The sequence below is a fragment of the Platalea leucorodia genome, assembly GCF_965183815.1.
Source record: "Platalea leucorodia genome assembly, chromosome: 4".
NCBI lineage: Eukaryota > Metazoa > Chordata > Aves > Pelecaniformes > Threskiornithidae > Platalea > Platalea leucorodia.
In genome coordinates this window covers 61,687,782-61,708,469 of record NC_138826.1, presented here as the reverse complement: position 1 = coordinate 61,708,469, position 20,688 = coordinate 61,687,782, and the positions used below count along the sequence as shown (strand labels likewise).

The 20,688-nt window shown below is 45.0% G+C and overlaps 1 protein-coding gene across 6 annotated transcripts in view; it reads right to left on the bottom strand.

Moving 5' to 3' along the window:
* BICD1 (BICD cargo adaptor 1) overlaps positions 1-19,532 on the bottom strand; it is a 189,149-nt gene extending 169,617 nt beyond the window's left edge. For 4 of the 6 annotated variants that reach the window (XM_082310129.1, XM_082310124.1, XM_082310126.1 and 1 more), the window contains exon 1: positions 19,163-19,532. In XM_082310129.1, coding sequence (XP_082166255.1) covers positions 19,163-19,375 — 213 coding nt within the window. In that variant the 5' untranslated portion in view covers positions 19,376-19,532. Of the gene's footprint in view, positions 1-975; positions 1,137-1,775; positions 2,010-19,162 lie in introns of those variants that run through there. The other 2 variants (XM_082310128.1, XM_082310127.1) reach the window with 2 other exon arrangements.
* Positions 19,533-20,688: the final 1,156 nt, after the last annotated feature.

The window sequence follows — 20,688 nt, the reverse complement described above, 5'->3', positions numbered from 1 at the left end:
ACTAAAATACTGACAGGCAGGAGAAATATTTTAGAAATACTTACGTGATTATGGCCAAAATCAGGAAATTATGGCCAAAACAAACAAACAAAAAGTTGCATAAGATACAAATCACCTTTTAATTTGAAATGAACAATTACTGCAAACTTTTTCCCCCCATGCTTTCTCAAACTACTTTGTATCTCTGTTATAAGGAAGGTGAAACCCTGCCTACTCTGAATGATATAGAAATGTAGACAAAATTGAGACAGCCTGGGAAATAAAAAAGGCTTCCACTGGAATTGAAAGGAAATACTGCAATTTATTTTAAATTGTTTTAAGCTTAATTTAGAAACTGTTTAATTTCAGCCAGTTACAGATGCAAGTTTAACTTCTACATCACAGCCAAAATTATTGTGATCACAAATATAGCAGCAATTGCTGCAAACAGTAACATTTTTACATACATTTGAGATGCCATCTCATCCCAGTTCTTGCTGATGTTTATATACCTATATAAATCACTATACATAGAGACAGAGAGGACAGGGGAGTTGCTGTTTATTTGTTGTTGTTTGCTTTTGAAGGAAAGAGAACCAACATTCTCCATTTTCCCTCCCTTTGCTCCCAGCAGGTCGTGGTTCACAGACCACACAGAAGATCTCTGTTTACAGACGTGGCACATGCAGCCCTGTGCAAAGGATGTACATTTTAGGTGTCCTGCTGTTCCATGAGTATCTATCTACCCTCTTAATGTTGTCTGTTGCTGTGGGATCAGGGGCTTGCATACATAGGAGTTTCGTATTTAGATTATACTTATTACTGGATAAAGTTCAGAGGAAAAATAGCAAGCCCAGCACACTTCGTCGAAGATATGGTTAAACAAATGTTTAGCAATGAAATCATACAAACAAAACCAACTGAATGTACTGTGCTCATCTAACACCTGTATCCCAGTTCCAGCTGGTTCAGGAGGTCTTCCACAGGTCTTTAAAGGTAATTCTGCAGGGGACAATCCAGTGTGCAGCCTTCTTTGGTGAGATGCTCCTTCTGTAAAGCTGATCTCTTGATTTGCTTTCCTTTATTTCATCTTTATGAAAGTGATGAGGGAATTCAAATGGAGAAGCAAAGATCCTCCATGGATTTCACACGTACACCTGGAGTTTAAAGTCAGTTTTAAGAACTCCTTTACTTAGACTCACGGCATGGTACGACTTAGAGTCGCAGCATGGTTGAGAGAGAAGCGACCTCTGGGGGTCATCTGGTCCAACCCCCTGCTCAAGTAGGGCCACCTAGAGCCCTTTGTCCAAGACCATATACTTCTTTGCTAATTTAATGTTGCTCTAAAAGGCCTTGCCTCTATAAGACTCTTACAGGAACCTTATCTATTTGAGACTTCTGGAAGTAAAGTGGGTCTCTGAAGTGCACATTTTTGTCCCTGTTTGCTTCTACAGTCAGCCGGTTTCAGACATCACCTGTAAAATAATCTTTCACAAACTACATAACATAGAAGTTCCTTAGCTCCCCTCCCCCAGCTTGCACAACTTAAAATTAGACTTTTTTAGTATTTTCATAATAATTCTCAATATAGGTATTGGAGAAAAAGACTAGCTATACAATGTTTCTGGTGGTCCCTTAGTTCAAGCTATGTTGAACAGGTTCTGAAAGATGTACTGCGATACTGCGACATACTAACAACTGATTAACTTGGGGACTGATGTGCCGACGTTTCCTTCTTATGTCAGAGTTAGCAATTTGGCTGGCAGACCATTTGTTCACTTGGAGGGAGTTTTAAAGTATATTAGCTAAATGTTTCAGCTAACATTTGCAAAAAGGCACAGCTTCTAGATTAGCCATGGGGACCAGATTCTGCTCTTATCTGTTCCAGTGTAAGAGGCTGCCTGGTTTGTAAAAGCTGACACTTGTACTGCTGCCCTTTTCATGCCACACTGCGCTGCGGCAAAAGCCTTCTCACAAGAAGAAGCCTTTCACATAGAAGAAAATCTCCTTTCTGCAAACAGATCCCAAACCTGAAAATGAGAAAGAAATTTAGGATGCATTTCAGCATGGAAGGTGACGAAAGTTCAGTAACAGAAATTTAGACCTAACTATCCAGGGCAAACAACAAGCAGCAAGTCTTAGCCTGTTTCCTATGGGCTCTTGAGGTCTCACCTTTTCTAACAACTTGGAATCTGTTGGCTAATTATGACCAAATTTGACTGAAGGATAATGATTTCAAAGGTGATTAATCTCTTCTACCATCTCTGTAAAAACAGCCAGCCAGGGGTAGCTATCTTGATATTAAATTTACAAAAAAAGCAGCAAGAATACTAGCTTTCCTTTGGAAAAAGTAATATGCAGAGATGGGTTTACATCTCGTAAGAACAATACAAAAAACAAACTGCACTGCTGGGGCACCAGTTCATTCCTGACTCAGAAGGCAGAACACTGTCTACTGGGTCACCAGTGCTTCCAGTCTGCCGCCAAGTCCTCCCACCAAAACACTTTATAGTTCTGGGAACATCATCATCACAGTTGCTACTAGAGTTGTGTGACTTAACACTGCGAAGGACCAAATTATTTGCTAGCATAATTCTGTTGATTTCAGGAGACGTGCGACAGCAGAGAATTCAGATCATAATTCACAGTGCTGTCATGGAGCCCAGTATTTTTATTAAAAAAAAAACTTTAAAAATACTTGCTGTACCTGGCTCTGCATACCTTATGAGAACAGATAAAAATCCCATTCTGTATTAGTAGCAGTGCCTTTGGCTGCAGGCCACAACATGATCTTTATAATAACAAACTGGTCACTAGAAGAGGTTTTGGTCATGGACAGGCTAAAACCACAAAACTGTAGTGTAATTACTATGGTTACCAGAGTAGAAATAGAACAGGGATTGGGAAAAAAAAAATCGGGAATTACTATCCTCCTCATCAGCAACAATCTACTGAGGACAGTTGCATTCTTGCATTGCTTACTGGGAGCCCAGTACTCTCAAACCCTGAATTACGATGTGACATTCTCAGTCATACTCATCTTCATCATCATGTCACCAGCTGTCAGCTTCCCCAAAAAGTCAGGTTCACATTCACTGAAGGAATAAGGTTTTTTTTTTAGTAGTAGTAAAACATTTGGAGGAATAAAATATCTTTTGGATACCTAACTTTAAATTTCAGAATCATTAATGCCTTTTTTGGCAGAGTTCTGACAAGGCTACAAAGAAGGTTGTGGAAGAGGTCTCTGAAGACCTCTGCAGTTCAGCTTCCCTTATATATTGGAAAGAAGATGGACAGAAGGAGCCTTCAGACCTCGATGAACCATGTAGACAGAAGGACCCATGTTACATTGTTCCTTACATTGTACTGCCACCGCTCACTAGGCTCATCTAAATGGCAACCTGTGGGCCAGACGCCACCCCTCCTGCAAAGGGGATGAAGAATGGCTGTTGAAGGACCATGACATGCCAAAGCAACCAAATGCTTTATCCTGCCTTTAGGCCCAAGCTGCCATGTGGGTGAAGGCAGGATTCAGTCACCACCATTTCACAAACCACATCTGGAAACAAGAGCCCACCTCTTGCAGCTGCAGCAGCTGGATCACCCTGATGGCAGTGCATCGGCAGTGCACAGCACAGCTAATTCGCTGTGCTCCGTAAGTGAATCGGGTGCAGAGTAACAGAGGATCAGTGGTTTGCTTTGCATGATTTTGCTTCTTTTCCCCTTATTAGAAATAGCGACAGTTGAAACCAACTCTTAGTGAGAAGGGTCTTTAATCAAGCAAGAGTCCATTGCATAAGAGCTCAATGCTTCAACAAAAGACGCACAAACCAGAGAGCCATCTGATGATTTAGTTTTGGGAATTTCCACCACTGCCTACACAAACAAAGCTAAAGGTTTGTGACAGCTACTTGTGTTTTGATTATCTCTTTCAGGATCTCAAAGTTCAAAACCACATTCTAGAGAAGCAACTGGCAGAAGGAAATTATTTCTAACAGCCCATCCATAGAAAAGGCCCCATTATTATTATTAATTGCTCATATTGCCATAGAACCTAATTGTCCCAGCCAAGAATAGAGGCTCACTGTGTTACATTCAATACAAACAGGCAGGCAAGGGCAGGCCTTGCCCCACAGAGCTTGCTCTCTACAAACTCCCAGTCCAAGCTCCACATTAACCATTGCCAGCTCTGCAAGTCTGATGTAGTGCTCAACACACCCTGTGAGATTTTAGCCGTCCCGAGCTCCCAAAGAACTGTAAAAGTCACGCCTCGCAGAAATAAATGAAGATTTCCCACGTACTGTCATTATAAAGGGCATCCCACATGCCGGAGCTCAATACAGTAAAGTGTGTCATTTAACTTTTCCCCATGCAGCAACAGGAACAAGGGATACTTTGTGGGGTGAGGCTACCCAGAGACGGTGGGCGAGGAGAGACAAGACGCATTCTTTGCAGGGAGAGGCGGCTGGAATTTGGTCTGCCCCCACAATGAACAACTCGATGTGGGGAAAGAACAAAGAAAAATGAAGCGTTTCAAAGAGCTGTAGGGATTGGTAAATGCTGATGTGAAAATCTCAGTCACAGCAGAGAAGAGTCATGGTTCGGAAAGGGATAAGTGGGAAAGAGTAGGAAGACTGTTACAAATACTGGGATGGCAGCCAGGAGCCGGTCAGCTTCCAGAAGGGGAGAGGGCAGAGCAGAAAGGGCAGCTGGGGGTGAGAGACAGCAATGTACCCTGGGATCCCAGGTACTTCCCATGTGCTCTTGGACCAGCAGAGTACATGGGAGAGGGACCACAAAAGGACAGTAAGGCAAAGGGGGAAGTTCCACAGGAGGCAGAGATGCAGGTGAAGAGCTACTGATGGTCTCTAATGACAAGGGCTTCACCACTGAAACACTGCCAAATAATGAATTAAGAAACCAAAGAGGTTTCCATAAGTTTTTCATCCTCAATTTTCCTTACATTTTGATTACGTTACAGTAGCAAAACTACCAGCAACACCTTTCCTAAATGGCCTTACTGGTCACACTGGCACCAGTGGGAGGTACTGCCAGTGCACACACTGGTCAGTGAGTACAGGGCAGCTGATTGCTTTGGCTTTCTGGTTGACCGGCTTTTTAAAATGGAAGGATCTTTGGAAGAGAAATGAATGGACTAGATCTGAGAAAAAATCTGTGTTTTCTTTGTGATCTAGCCACAGATTTCCTATGAAATGATGGCTGAACAACATATCTCTCCACAGCTTCTGGGCCTCCATTACTCATCTGTAAAATCCCCTTATTATTCCTTAATAGCAAATCCCTGACAAGGTTGTCTATTTCCACTGTAAAATCTCTAACCTTTTACTTATATGCCTGAAACTCACTGTGCCAGGCATCGCAGAATCCCCAGGTACTACTGTAATGAAATAAATAACAACTTATCCCACCCTGCTGAGATCTAGTGGACAAAACAGCAGCTCATGAAACAAGTGGCATTTTGATTTTTCAGAGTGTTTCTGCTTTAACGGAGTGTGGTCTGTTCTTTCACAGGATAACAAAGAACTAGATCTGTTTACTAACAAAATTACTTTTTAATAACTACAGTTTTATGCTGATGTTTTCATTACTACTATATAGATATGACACCTGGCAGACACATACCAGCAGTGGTTACTCTAGTGAATTTTATTTCACTGTAGGCTCTTCCCACTAAAGACCCCAACCCATGTCAATGACCGTTGAGGCTGGATGCGGTAGCCATCCCTCTGGCAGCAGCCAAGGTCATGCTGACTCACTGCCTCTGGCTTTTCCCCGGCATCCATCCAGTGCCAGTGCTCCAGTAAGTGCTTGACTGTTCATAACGCTGTCACTTGCAAAGCTGTAATTCCTTTCTCCACAGACAGCACAAAGCATTGGACTGCAAGCTCCTGAAAATGTTGCTTATCAGATTTTGGACTCCTTTTCAAGCGGTAGATTACTTTCTGCTAAAAAAATATGTGATAAAAGACTTGAAATAGAGGCTTCTTACTCTTAACCAGAGAGCTTTCCTAAGGGAACAGCTGAGCTGAGGAACCTGGCAGCAGAAGAGTCTCTGCCACAGAGTTTTGGGGCAGAATTCAGGATCCCTTTTTCCAAACCCACTTCTTCAGAATGGATTAACAAGCAGATCCTTGGGTAACAGCAAGAAAGCAGCAACTGTCAGTACCTAGCCCAGCTTCAGCTGTGGGTTCCTAACTCAAGTTCTCACCGGTAAAGAAACCAGGGACTACATTTCAAGAAGAATCTTGCAAATAAGAGATCTTCATAGAATAAAAAGTGTACACAGCATGGTCTTTAAAGGGTTATTCATACTCAAACAAGGCTTATATGCTCATTTTAGATTTAAGTGTCTTCTCATTAGTCTAATCTGCTACAAAAGCAAATTCAACAGCTGTAAAACATAGGCATGACTCTGACTGTCTCTAACCTCACCGTTGTTTTGGGCCCCTCACTACAAGAAGGACATCGAGGTGCTGGAGCGTGTCCAAAGAAGGGCAACAAAGCTGGTGAAGGGTGCAGAGCACAAGTCTTCTGAGGAGCGGCTGAGGGAGCTGGGGTTGTTTAGCCTGGAGAAGAGGAGGCTGAGGGGAGACCTTCTTGCTCTCTACAGCTACCTGAAAGGAGGTTGTAGCGAGGTGGGGGTCGATCTCTTCTGCCAAGTAACAAGCAATAGGACAAGAGGAAACGGCCTCAAGCTGCACCAGGGGAAGTTTAGGTTGGATCTTAGGAAAAGCTTCTTCACCGAAAGGATAGTCAGGCACTGGCACAGGCTGCCAGGGAAGTGCTGAATCTCCATCCCTGGAGGTATTTAAAAGACGGGTAGACGTGGTGCTTGAGGACATGGTTTAGTGGTGGACTTGGCAGTGCGAGGTTAACAGTTGGACTCAATGATCTTAAGGGTCTTTTCCAACCTAAACGATTCTGTGATTCAGCCCAAGGAACAGTGAGTAAAGTACTTTTCAAACACCAAGTGCTAAAGCTATACTCAAGGCATCACTGCATTTTCTGTTCTTGAATAAATCTCTCTCCACAAGGAAGAAGACAGAAAATACTTGAAATCACAAATCATGAAGCAGATTAAATAGATTACAGCAAAAATGTTTACAGCCAGGAACCTAAATGTGTATCCCAAAATCTACATATAGTCACCCAAACAAGTGTGATCTGTAATTTCAAAGTATGTGGGCAAAAAGAAGTCATATACATTTCAATACAAGGTTGCTCAGCCTCCTTAATAAAGCAAACCAAATGTTTTTCATGATAACTAAAATACAGACTTTAGGGTCCAAATTTCCAGGTATCTAAAGCTGATAATTCAGTTCTATCACTTTAATATGGATTTTATTTTAGAATAGTAAGTGTCTAAGAATATATAGCATCATTATAACTTCAAATTCAGCACATTTGGAAAAAAATGTTATCACTCAACTGTGTTGTTCCAGATTTGTTACTATTTTTACACAGCTGAGCTTACAGCATCTTAAGTGTAAGTTTTGTTATTATCAGATGGCAACCATCAGCCCTTAACTGGCAGAAAAAATAAAGACTTACCTAATGCCTAAGAAATGCAATTACCTAATGCCCAAAGTAATGCACTCCTAACAGACGTCATGTGCCTCCATCTCCCATATTAGTATACATAGACAATTACATTCCATCTAACCACTGTTTCTCTTATATATAGTTAAATATCATAGACTTTATTTCACAGAGGAGTCCTTGTTACCATATCCTTACACTTTACTTAAAAATTTGTCACCAAGGACCCAGATTTATGACTGAGATTTTATGGATTAGTAATTGATCTAGTGCATATTTTTAGCTTACTGCAGATGGAAGATACACATCAGCTGAAAACTCTTTCCTTCAGGTTTCTGCTGGGTTTTGTGTTTGGTTTTTTTTAACCTTGCCCTTACACATTTGGGGCTAGCCAAATGCATGCACATGATCAGTTACTGAAGCTCAGCAGAGTTATGACAATTCATTAAACTGCAAGAATAAGATCATGTTTGAGACCCAGTAATTATAGTTATGCCACTTCTCCCATCTTTGGTGGGAAGAAATCTGAATTCTCAGTTTATAACACATTTTATCACTTACATCTTGATTACAGTGCTGTTTGCCAGCAGGTGGTGGGCACAGACTCAACAATTAAATCATTGCCCCATTTTACCTTTGACTTACCTATGTAGCCAGGGCTTCAACATTGGTCTTCAAGTCACACCTGCTGTAAACAACCGAGGCGCAATCCTGAATATAGGGTATATTGTTAGAGATAGCATTGTTCACATGAGTTGCTTAAATAAAACCTTTCCTAACTGCTTGTAGGTGGGAATCACATGCAGTTATCTAAGAAAGGATTGAATGCAAATGTTCCCCTCAACTAAACTCAGACGAGCTCTGCATGTTTGCCATTGCTGTGCAGACACCTAGAATTATCCAGAAGAGTGCAACCTTTTAATGCTTTGTAAAATCTCCGTGAGGTATTCAGGGTATGTGAAAAACTTTTCCCACCCACCTAAAAAAAACCAAACTTGTGTTTATTAATACTATGAACCATACGAACTACAAGCTATTGGGAGCACATTTTAATAATCATAGAATCAATCATAGAATCATAGAATACCAGGTTGGAAGGGACCTCAAGGATCATCTGGTCCAACCTTTCTAGGCAAGAGCACAGTCTAGACAAGATGGCCCAGCACCCTGTCCAGCTGAGTCTTAAACGCGTCTAGTGTAGCGGAGTCAACCACTTCCCTGGGGAGATTATTCCAATGACTGACTGTTGTTATTGTGAAAAAATTTCCTCTCGTGTCCAATCAGAATCTCCCTGGGAGTAACTTGTACCCATAAATAAGAGGAATCATAGATTCAGGTTGGACAATAGTTGTTAAGTACCCTGGGTTAGCCATCAAATTGAGAACCAGAGGCTATGCCTACACAGACAGTTTAACCCAGTTGTGAACTCTCCATGTACGCCCATACCAAATGCTCTAGCTCTCTTAAAACTCGAATACTAAGAATTTGAAAACTCTGTCTTGCTGGAAACACAGGGCCAGGATTCAGTGCAGTTTGGCATCCTGCATCTTGCCTTGTGGATGTGAGTAGATAAGACTCCAGTCCTGAGCAAGACTAAATCCAAACCATGCTGTGTTCATGTTTGGCCAACAGCCAAACTTTTATAAATGAATTATTTCACCAAGCCACCTGTTCCCTTTGCCTGACCCAAATTCCTATCTTTATACTTAGAGGCTTGCTGATCCTTTTCCATCTTCCCATCTGAGCTTTACAACTACTAGGAGCTGGTTTTCCTCCCCTAAGTATCTGAAACAGAAATTAAAACTCCAACTGTTAACAACTTCCAGCTTCCCTCCATGGATGTAGCCGCGTGTCAGTGATGACAAACAGCACTTCACAGTTCATTCTCAGTACACCAACATTTAAATCCATCCAGAGTGATTAGGGGAACCAAGAAAAGGCTGTTCGGTGCAGATAAACTTCCCAGAGTGCATACTGAACGTGTGGCACTGCTTCTGCTAACTGTGTGGCATCTGGGAGCTCTGAGATATCACAATTAAAAATAAACAAACACAGACAAAAAAGAACAGGAAGGAAAGTTGAAGTTTATATAACTTTGTTGAAGTATCCCCAGAACTGACTGACTGAAGTGAAAGGTGACTAACTCTAGTAACCGAGGACTCCTTTTATACTTCTTGGTTAAGCACAGTGTTGTATATATATCTGCTAGCACTGGGAAACTACTTGCTGTGTAGATGGGTTTAACACAGCTGTACAGCGCAAAGGCAGATGAGGTGTGCTTCAGGGGAGAGAGGGCGACGGCGAGGGGATGGCAGGACTGTGTGGATAATGGGCCCCACGCCCAGCACTGATCACAAGGACTGAGTGCATTATCCAGCCTCACTGGGCATCAGTTTTCCTGTCTGAGGTTAAATAAATAAACAACCCCAGAAACCAAACAATAATTAAAAAAAAAAAGGTTTGATTTTTGCAAAACCTTACGGAAAAGTACCTTCTTCCTGTGCACACACGCAGCCAAACCAATTTTAAAGCTGCCTTAAAAGTCATCTTTCCAAGGATGATTTTAATGGTGAGGCTGCTACAAAGCAGAGCTGACAAGTCCTCTGCTGTTTCATTTTCAGCCCGTGCTAAAACAACATTTCTAAGTATTTCTAGGATTCCCTCATGTCATTACAATATCTGAGCACAGTATGGCAAGTCTAGTCTGCCACAACTGGCCAGATCTCTTACATGTGCACAATGACAAAAAGGGTCTTCAACATAAAAAATTCAGCTCCATGTCTTGTGGAGCCGCAAATCAGTACTAATTAAGATGTAGGGCAAAGACTGAAAAAAAGAAGATTAAAATGTACATAAACCATCACGGACAGGAGACGAACGCTATAAAAGAATGAGAGGCAGAAAATGAAAGGCTGCAGACAGAGAGGGAGGAACCACAAGAGAGATGCAGAAAATGGGAGTGGACAAATTTCAGTCTTAGTGAAAGCCTTTTGGTGTTAATAGTTTTCATAGGTCTGTCCCAAAAGCTTATATTTAGGACAGTGGCCTGCTTTTCCATTTAAATATTAAGTTAATTAAACTTTGATAGTGAAAGAAATTCAGAAACACAAATATTATAATCCTGAAGTTATTTTTAATACTACCCTCCACAGAGAAGTAGAGTCCCCATTGAAACACTAATCTGCAGTCTAGCTTAATTTCTACCTGCTTACTTTAGCTTTAGGCACATGCCCTTGCTGAGATGCATTTTTCACCTTCTGAGTAGTCCTAACTACTTCCATCTGTAGCTGGCCTGCACTCATGGACTGCTTTCGCAGTACAGTATGAAAAATGGCTGGTTTCTCCTCAGAATCATCTGCTGCTAGAGATGCAAGTGGGTAAAAGGACAAAGGGCACATTCATGTCTCTACATGCCATATCAATTCCTCTAAATTAGGAATATACCCTCTCTCCTCCCCCATGAAACAGAGTGTTGTTGAGTTCACAAGGAAATGAGGAAAGAAGAGGGCTATGAAAGCCACGCCACAAATGTGAGACAATTCAGCAGAAATGAATGCATGCTTTTCAGTCTCAGCCATTATAAATTAAAATCACCCCAAAGAAAAAATGTCCAGTACAGAATTGTATTGAATTAAACATTATCCCCTCAGGTATCAGACAAATATGGAAGGGAAATCCATAGCAAAGGCAACTGTGCAGCAAAGCGGAGCCATGAGGGATGCAGAAACAAGCCGTGAATCAGATTTTATTCCCATTGTCCATATGGTGAACAAAACACCAATGTAAAAGCAGGATAGAAAATGAGGTGCTGAAAATGAGGAGTTCGTTTGAAAAACTGAAAAGTTGTTCAAGAAGAAAGCTCTTTTTCTGGAAGACCTCAATGCAGCTAGAAAAACATACGATCTTGCATGTATTTTCCTCCAAATGCCAACTGCATAAGGTACATAAAAGTTGCCCAGGTGCAAATTTACTCTGTATATCTGACTGAGAATGCTCCTTGTTTTACCATGATGAATGTTCACACATGACTGGTTTATGCCAAATCTTATTTTCTCCACCATCGTTTTGCCCATAGTTGCACTTTCACTAAAGCCAGGTGTTCGATCTGACTGCTGTTGTACAGACTGAAGGAAAATCTACAATGCAATACAGAAGGGAAGGAAAAATATTTCACCTAAAGAAAGCTGAAAAGATGGTAGCAAATTAGGTTTTTTTAATCCATCACAAAAGGCCTAATTCTAAACAGATGCGGACCTTTACATTAAAATCTCTTCAGTGAGCCCTAATTTTACATTCTTGAGCCTTAGACGGGAAGTACTTCACAATAATAATGCCTGGCTCACCCATTAACACTTCAATCAGTCATTTTGTATTTGGTACTAATCGAATATTTTCTAAAAAATCTACAGAAAATTAACTTTTCCATGACATGAAATCCGGTTGCAACTTCCAGTTATCTCAGAGGAGTTCAACCCAGATGACTGATTCAATCAGAATCCCTCAGATTAGAGAGGGATTTCGTAGATGGAAGAGTGAAAGTAAGAAAATAATTTAACTGTGGGGCGAAAACAAATTGAACTCTATTTAGATTTATTTCAGGAGTATGTGACCCCCCAATGTTTAAAGCTGACTATCATTGTTTAAGGGTTAGGTATTGTAGCAGGTCTAAAAATCACGTTTATCTGTACTGGCTCGTAAGGATACAATGCAATTACTGAGAGCAACCGGCGATACAGGTCCCTGGGAAAAAAAAAAAAGGTTCATCTGCATTTTTCTTTGCATGCTGCCGAAGCTCAACAATAGCCCTAATTTCCCCTAATATGATTTCAGCTGCTTATGTTTTCTGTAGGCTAATGCACAGGATTCATTTCCTCTTAGAGGAAGCAATCCTGCCGTAATTTGATGAGCATCTCTTTTAACATCTGTACCTGTTTAAGCCGTTCATCCCGTCCCCCTCTTTCCTCAGCATTCACTTCTATCCTCGTGCTGACTTTTTGGCAATACAGGTAAAACGGTTTATGGGAACGTATTGTGAACCAGATCGTGTAACCAATCTGGGTTACAGACTGCATACACCCCCTCCTCGGTTATTTTTAACTGAGGTCGGTTTTCTACCCTGGTGTGACAATATGAACAGTTGCACAACTGAGAGCCAGAACAGGGGCAAGAATGACAAAGGGAGATGCAGGGTTGTCTTGCTGAGAGAAAAGCGCATCAAACTACACTCTTAGTAACCCCAGCTCAATGCAGCCTTAATGACAAGCAAAAGAAGATGAAATTCAAGCAAGAAATGAGGCTGTGCCTCTGCTAATGGTCACTGTTTCCAGGCAGCATGCTGTTATGTGTTGGGTAACTCACAACAAGCTGCTACTGGAATTTAACTGGGCACAGTGGGCACCCTCAGAGACCTTGCATTGTTCAAGGTCCCTTGCTGTCTACCTCCTTTCTTCTCTAGTCTAACCTCCTGCTCGCAGCAGGGCCAGCTCTGAGCTCAGACCGGGTTCCTTAGGGCTGTATCCAGTCGGGGTTTGCAAACCCCCATGGAAGGACATGGACAACCTCTCTGGGCAACCTATGGTACTGCCTGTCCTCATGGGGAAACAATTCTTCCTTAAATCCAGTCTGAACCACTCTAGTTTCAATTTATGCCAGTTGCCTCATGTCCTCCTACCATGCACCGCTGTGAAGAGCCTGGCTCTGTCTTCTCAATAACCTCCTTGTTGGTATGGGCAGGCTGCTGCTGAGTCCCGCACAGCCATCTCTTTTCCAGGCTGAATGAGCCCAGCTCCCTCAGCCTCTCCTCACAAGGCAAGTGCTTTAGCTCTTGACCATCTTGGTAGTCCTCTGCTGAACTCGGTCTGGTTTATCGATGTCTTTCTTGTATTAGGGGAGCCCAAAATTGGATGCCATTTTCTAGATGGGGTCTAACAAATGCCAATTTGAAAGTGATAATCACTTCTCTCAACCTACCAGCTATGTTTCTGCTAATAACAGTCTGGGATGCTGTTAACCTTTTTAATGTCAGGGCACACTGCTGGCCCACGTTCAGCTCCCTGTCCTCTAGGATCCCCAAATCCTTTTCCACAGACCTGCTCCCCAGCTAGGCAGTCCCCAGCCTGTAATAGCTGAATGAAAGCTTTGCAAGCTGCTGCTTGATTTTGTTAAGGCATACCTTGTAAGCATACCTCCCAAAATGAACTGCTCAGAGCATCTTCAGACTCTTTTTGTTGCAGACCTATGCTTATGAGGAAAGTGCAGAGTGATGAATGCCACTTAGGGCTGTTCTGGATCCAGCTGCTGTGCAAGCCCCTACGTAACGGCTTGATCACTGAAGTTCTTCTGTTGCCTTCCACATGCTCCTTTCTGCATGTAAGAGTTTTGTGTACTGCTCTGCTCTCTTCTCCTAACCAGGCCAGCTGTGAACGGGAACTGGGTAAAAACTCTTCCATCAGCAGCATATGCCTCAGAGACAGAGGTAGTGTTGGCTGGGCTCTGGAGGAGACAGCACTGCAGCGAGCGTCTGAGTGCAGTCCCTCCAGCTCACTCACCCTTGCCCTGTCCTCATCTTCAAGCTGGGTACTAGGCAGCACAGCCTTTCTGAGTGACACAACATGAACAGACACCAACGACAAAGTGTTGAGATCAGGATGAGATGCTGAAAATGTTCAGCCTCATCACCCAGTGACAGATGCTGTCACTGGAAGGAGGTGTAAAGACATACTGAGATAGCATCCGTTCACAGCTTTCTAGTTATGTATTTGGGACACATTCATCTTTGGGGAGAATTCAGAACATTTCATTGGGATTTATGAGCTGCTTCACACTTTTCTAAGCATCCTGTGATGCAGACGGGTGTGTACAGCAATCCCCATTTAACAGGGCTGTATTTGGGATAGGGAGTCTCCCCCTCTTCTGCCTTCTTTGGATCCAGAGAAGTCCCAGAAACTGTACACTTCAACGATGGAAGAGGCAGAGAGGTGACTCCAGCAGCAGGCGTGGGAGAGGCTTTGGAGAACAGTGGAGGGGTTGGAAGGGCAGCGCTGTGTCAGAGGAGAGGGGAGATGGAGCTTGAGTCACCTACGTTAAAGTAGCGCAGGGAAGAGCCGAACAGAAAAGAAGCTGCCACAGAGAGCTTCAGCTCTATTCCTCAAAAACCCTTTTCCATCATTGACCAATAATTGTTTGTGGAAGCCCCATTACTAAACTAACTAAGCACTTCATAATCATTGACACAACATCTCCGTGAAGTAAACAAGAATTTTTGACCTACAAAGGGTAGGGCTGCTCACCCATAGCCTGGTTTCCAATAATTTAGCAAGGATAATTGGGTTTAAAGTAATGCAAACACCAAACTGCCTCTTCAACCTGGAAATCAGATAGCCAGCTCTATGTGTAATCCAGGGGAAGAATTCGTCTCCATAGAACGAAATACATAAAAGCCAAGAAGCCAAGTGAGATATTGCCTAAATTGGTCAGTCAGAGAGGCAGTCAAGGAGAGGGACTTGAGGATCCACTCAGCCGCTATGTTCGTGATTTGATTCCCAAAGAGAAATCTCTGCTTAGGATTTCCCAGGCCTAAATGTCTTGCAGAGAGCGACATCAAAGCTGCCTTCCATCCCCATTTTATCACGACTAGGGGTGACTGATATTTCTCCCCTTTAAAAACATTACAAGCCACCAGTGCACAGTAGCTAATCACAGAAGGGTTGAGGTTGGAAGGGACCTCTTGGGATCACCTCGTCCAGCCTGCCCGCTGAAGCAGGTACAGCTACAGGAGGTAGCTCAAGTAAGATCAATATGAAGCCATTTTACACTTCATTAAAAGAATGAAAACTAACAACAAACATTTTCCTTACAGCAAATGCAATGTGAACATGTAAGACCACAAATATTAAAACCACTGGAAAATGGCTTCCATAAAATATGCTGGTCATTAAACTCCCACCTCAGCAAGACAGTGAAAACAGGCTACCTTCAATCCCATGACTAATAGCAATGAGTCTTATTCTCTGCATTCTTATGGACTGCAGGTTAAAAGGCATATCTGCTAAAGTAATTTTCTGAACAGGGGCCCTAAAACAATAGTGTTTTTACCACAGGGCCAAAATTCCACTAGTTTGAGATGTAATTGAGTGAGGCACAGAAACATCATTTACCGATTGAAAAAAAACCCCACCCTATGAAAATTAATAAAGCTTTAAAAATAATAATGTTTTGTTTAACACTACAGTCTTGTCTAGCATCAGGACAACAAGTATTCCATCTCATAACACTTAAAGCTGTTAAAGTCAACACAAGGGAGTATACCTCCTCACATTCCTGCCATTCAGTTCATTTTTGAAAACATAAGATCGGTAGCTGATAGATGTCTTGAGTATTTCCTGGACAGCTTACATGTGTAATAACTGCTCTAATTTGGAAGAAGTCGTCCTTATTAGGTCACTGATTAAATAACTTCAAAGTTTTTGTAATGTAAATCAATCTCATGGCCCCAAACATCAAAGTCTTAGGCTAAAGCAGAGACCTCTGAATACAGCACAAGAAACATCAGAGGTTACTAAAACAATTCCTGTTTCATGGTGGGTAGCATATAACCTGTATACAAGTATTAATATTTAATGTAATGTATTGCTTTGCTTTTACTTCAACATCCTATAATGGCCTTACTTTCCCATCTCACTCTCCAACAATGGAAATTATCGTATAGCTGAGGCTCTGTATCGCAATCTATATGGAAAAGGCCCCGCTGAAGTGTGCTGGAGTTTTGAATTGCCAAGGAGCATGGGAGAAGACTTCAGATCCTCGACTGCTAAGCCATGACTAAGTAGTTAAAGATGGGCAGCTCTGTTTGCTGAGCAGTAAATACAATGAGCTCCTAAAAACAGAACACAAGAATTTAATAATGAAACAGTTAAAAAATGAAGACTTGCCTCAATAAAAGTCAACCCCAGTAACTGAATCTGTTCAGAGGAGGTCTGCAGAAGGAGAGGTAATAGTCCTAAGCATAAGCCTGCCCACGCTCTTGCACCTACTACTGCTCATGAATGGATAAGCTATTTGTTTCAGCGCAAACCTGAGGCCTTTTTTCTATACCCCAATATGACTTCACAGAGGCTGCAGATGTAGCGAGGTAAGAGCAGAAGCACAGATCCCCGCTGACATACTGAGTCTTCCTAGCTCCCGTCAGTCAGTCATGGCGTTTTGATGGCCCGCCACGCCGACCACACCCAGGCTGTTGTGCAGGCCGTCCTCTGCAGGGCCTGCTGGAGATGACACAGAAAGACCCGCCTCCATGCATTTTGGAGGGAGCCTTAATAAAAAAAGCTGTCTTTGGACTTCTGCCACTTCAAGAGCTTTCAGACAGAACCCTACAACCCCAAAATCTGTGCCCCCAAGTCTCCATAAGACAGTTTGCCTGAACCACCTGAATTCTGCCTCGCTGGTGTCGTCAGAGGCGCCATTTGCTTATGTCTCCCAGTTATTGAGTCTGATCTGCGCTCAGGGAACAGTCATAATGGAGGTGGTAACAGAGAAGCTTAGAAAATGGATTACAGTGACAGGAAGGGATATGAGCAAATTCTCCTTTGCAAGGCTTCACGCGCAGTGAGAATCGGTGTGGTTTCTCCTATAAAGGTTAGAAGCAAGAAAAAAAAAATCTCTTGCAGCCTAGATGGGGGATGGAAATGCCCTACCTGCAGCTATGGAGAGCTCCGGAATTGAGAGCCCCGGGCCTGAACTGGAAACTGGAGAGGCTCCACTCCTGCTTGGCATCAGGCAAGCTACAGGATCTATCCTCTTCGTGGCTATCCTCAGTGTCCATGCTGTGGCTGGCACAGCATGAAGGCACGGCCCCACAGGACATATGCGGGGCTGCAGGGCGTGCAATCCCATTGACTTCAAGGGGAGGTAGACAGGAAGAGAATTTGTGCCCATCTTTGATTCCAGTTAATCATGTTGACTAATCCCTCTAGTTTAATAATTTCAACTCAGTTCCTTGCACTGTCCCTTCTATCTGTGGCCATTTGCACCCATGTGTCATCCTGGTTTCTGATCGGTCTTCTTTTGTACATTATTGGGATGGGATAACAGCTAGCTACAGCTCTGCTTATCTCTTTCTTCCCCCCCCCCAGCCCCTAGAAATTGCATTGCACTTTCCCCCCTTAATTCTCTTCCTCTGTTACTGCCGGGTCATTTCCAATAGCACTGCCTTCATGCCAGTGCAAGTTATAGATCTCTATCTCTGAACCTGTGATGAATGGTTTCAAAGAAGTCCTGAGCCTACTGCATAGGCTGCACAGGGGGTGGGGAGGCAGAGATCAAGTTTAAGGAGATCAATAGGTTTTTCTGAAAAACAGCTTTATTCTTCTTATTGAAAATATAATTTTTTCAACTCTTCTGGACACTGAACCAAGTCTGTAGCATAACTCATTTACCTGCAAGTAAAATGAAACCTTTATTTTATTAAAAATACATCTAAAAGTGCACCATTTAGTATTCTAAAGAATATATTTGTATATAATCTAAGGTTATTAAGTGGCTTCCCTCAATATGGAATATGTTCATGATTTCTAACCGAATAGAATGTCTGCACATTATATATAGCAATATATTTTTGTAGAACAAAAAGATACCTTTTAATTTTGGGAGAATATCTGTTTGACACTTTATCTTCTCTTTTCAAAATATGTAATTAGTTAGATTCTAAGACAGTATAAAAATACCATAAAATGTAGAGATCGGAGTGCTGCATACGTGTGTACACCCAGCCCTTCTGTAGCTCCCGTGTAGGTGCGCTGTATCAATCTCAAGTTACTTCCCTTAATGATGAAGATGGGAAGAGCGATGGTATTTCAGAGTCATGTTTAGCAAAGCTGAAAGGCAAGGTGTAGCGCTCCCCTACTTTATAGTTTGGGTGTTACGAAAAGACATTTGAAAAATAAACCAAAACCACCTCTCCGATCAAGTATGTTATCCGTCCAGCATGACGCAGAAGTTTAATTTCCACTGATGGGGGGTGACCTCAAGACTATTGCACAGCTACTTCACCCCCCTTTAATGGCAGCGATTCCCCTGACTGGCGGAATAGAGCAGGTCTATAAATAACTTCCAAAGGAATCGTCTCTCTCCTCACGCACTGCAGACAACTGTTTACACAGACCCCGAGCCCCTGCATACTCGGTTTGCTCAGCTCGCCTCCCGCGGGCTCTTCAGTTTCCTCTTCCCAAAAGCGCCGGGGACGCTGCAGGTACGGCCGGAGGCAGCCTCCGGTGCTGCAAAGCCCCGGTACCCGAAGTCGTGGCTCCCGGCGGCAGGGGCTGGAGCGCGGCCCCGGCGCCAGGGAAATTTCCCAGGGCAGGGGCTTGCGATCTTGTGTAATCCGTCCCTAAGCCCCGCGGTCCCGGCTGGTCCTCCGGCCCCGGCAAACCCCTCCTCCCCACCCCACGAATCCCCGCAGCCACTCCAGGGCCCGGACATCTTTGCTCGCCCACCTGCAGGGGGCTGGCCCGGGGCTCCGGGGAGGGACACGCGTGGGGCGCCCCCGCACCTCCCCGCACCCGGCGGGGCTGCGCGCCCCTGCGCGGCGCGGGGCGGCGGGGAGAGACAAAAGCCTGGGCGAGCTCACCTCCTTCAGCTGCTCCAGCTCCTGCTTGAGGCCGTCATACTCCGCCTCCAGCTCGTCGTACTGCTGCTTGAGGGTGAGCTTCTCCTCCAGCACCACCAGCCCATACTCCGCCGCCTGGATCTTCTCGTGGGTCGTCTCGGAGAGCTCCCGGGTCAGCCGCTCGATCTCGCTCTTGTAATGGTCCGCGCCCTGCAGCACCTCCTCCGCAGCCATAGCCCCGCCGGCACTACCGCGCCGCCGCGCCGCCGAGGCAGCCAGGGGGCGGGCGCGGCCGAGGGGCGGCACCGGCACCGTCCCCGCCGCCGCCGGCCCGGGGATGGGGATGGGGACGGGGATGGGGGCCGGGGCCGCCTGCGGCAGCCGCCGCCGAGCGCGGGGGCGGGCCGCCCCGCCGCAGCCGCGCCCCCCCACCCCCCCCCCCCGCCCCGGAGGCGGCGAGGCCGCGCTCGCCTCCCCCGGCCCTGCGGCGGCCCCGGCTGCCGGCGGCGGGGGCGCCTGGGCCGGGCGGGCGGGCGAGCCCCCGCTGCCCGGGGAGGCGGCGGCGCGCTGGAGGCCGGGGCGGCGAGCGGGGCGGCCGGGAGCGCGCCTTGGTGCGGCGGCTCCCGGGGAGATGCTGCCGCTGGCGCCCGCCTCTTCCCGGGGAGCCGGCACCTCCGCCTCCCCTCCGCACGGTCCCTCCCCCGCGCCCTTTAAGACGACAGCGTCCTCAGGTCTGGCATTCCCCGCCGGGGAAGGGGGAAAGCAGCATTAAAGCGCGGGGGCAGGGGCAGGAGCACCCGGAGCGGTGGCTGCAGCCGGAGCCCGGCGCGCCTGAGGCCGGGGCGGCATCCTCCGCTCGCTGCCGCCGTCCTGCCGCTGCCGGGCGGCTGCTGAGAGCGGCCGGGGCCCCGCCGCTGCGCCCCCGGCAGCGGAGCGGGGCTGGCCGCCGTGCTGCGATTGCAGCGCCTCTTGGCTTTTCTCAGCGTGTTGCAGCGATGGCCACATTAGCGGCGGCGCCGGTAAAAATAGAAAGGGAGATGCAGCCCGGGAAACTGCGGGAGCGGGAGGACAGCCTCAAGCATTCCCCTGCCATTCCGGGAAACTGGGAAGGAAGAGCTGCCCGCTCCCTTCCCTGTCCCCGCTGAATGCACATGGGAATGGGCAAGGAAACGTGGACGTGAAACAGCGGCAGGATCGGGGCGTTGAGCTAAGGCCACGCTTCCATGACCGTTAGTGCAAGACCTCCGCGCTGCCGACCAGACAGCAGGACAAAACAGGTTCAGCTCAGATGCGGTCACACCATTGTTTCTCTGTCAAATTAACCGGAGGACCTGATGCATAGATTATGTCAGTTTTATGCTGGCTTTATGCTGGCTGCAGAAAGACAGATGCTACTTGTCCAGCATAAAATTAGAGAGTGGTGCAGACAGACAGTAATTGATCTCATACAAAGCCTGCCAGTAAAAAGTTAACGCACCGGATTAGGGGCATTTTACATATTTGAAATGGAAGAGTGAGTTCATCCTGGATCAATGTCGTAATGTCCT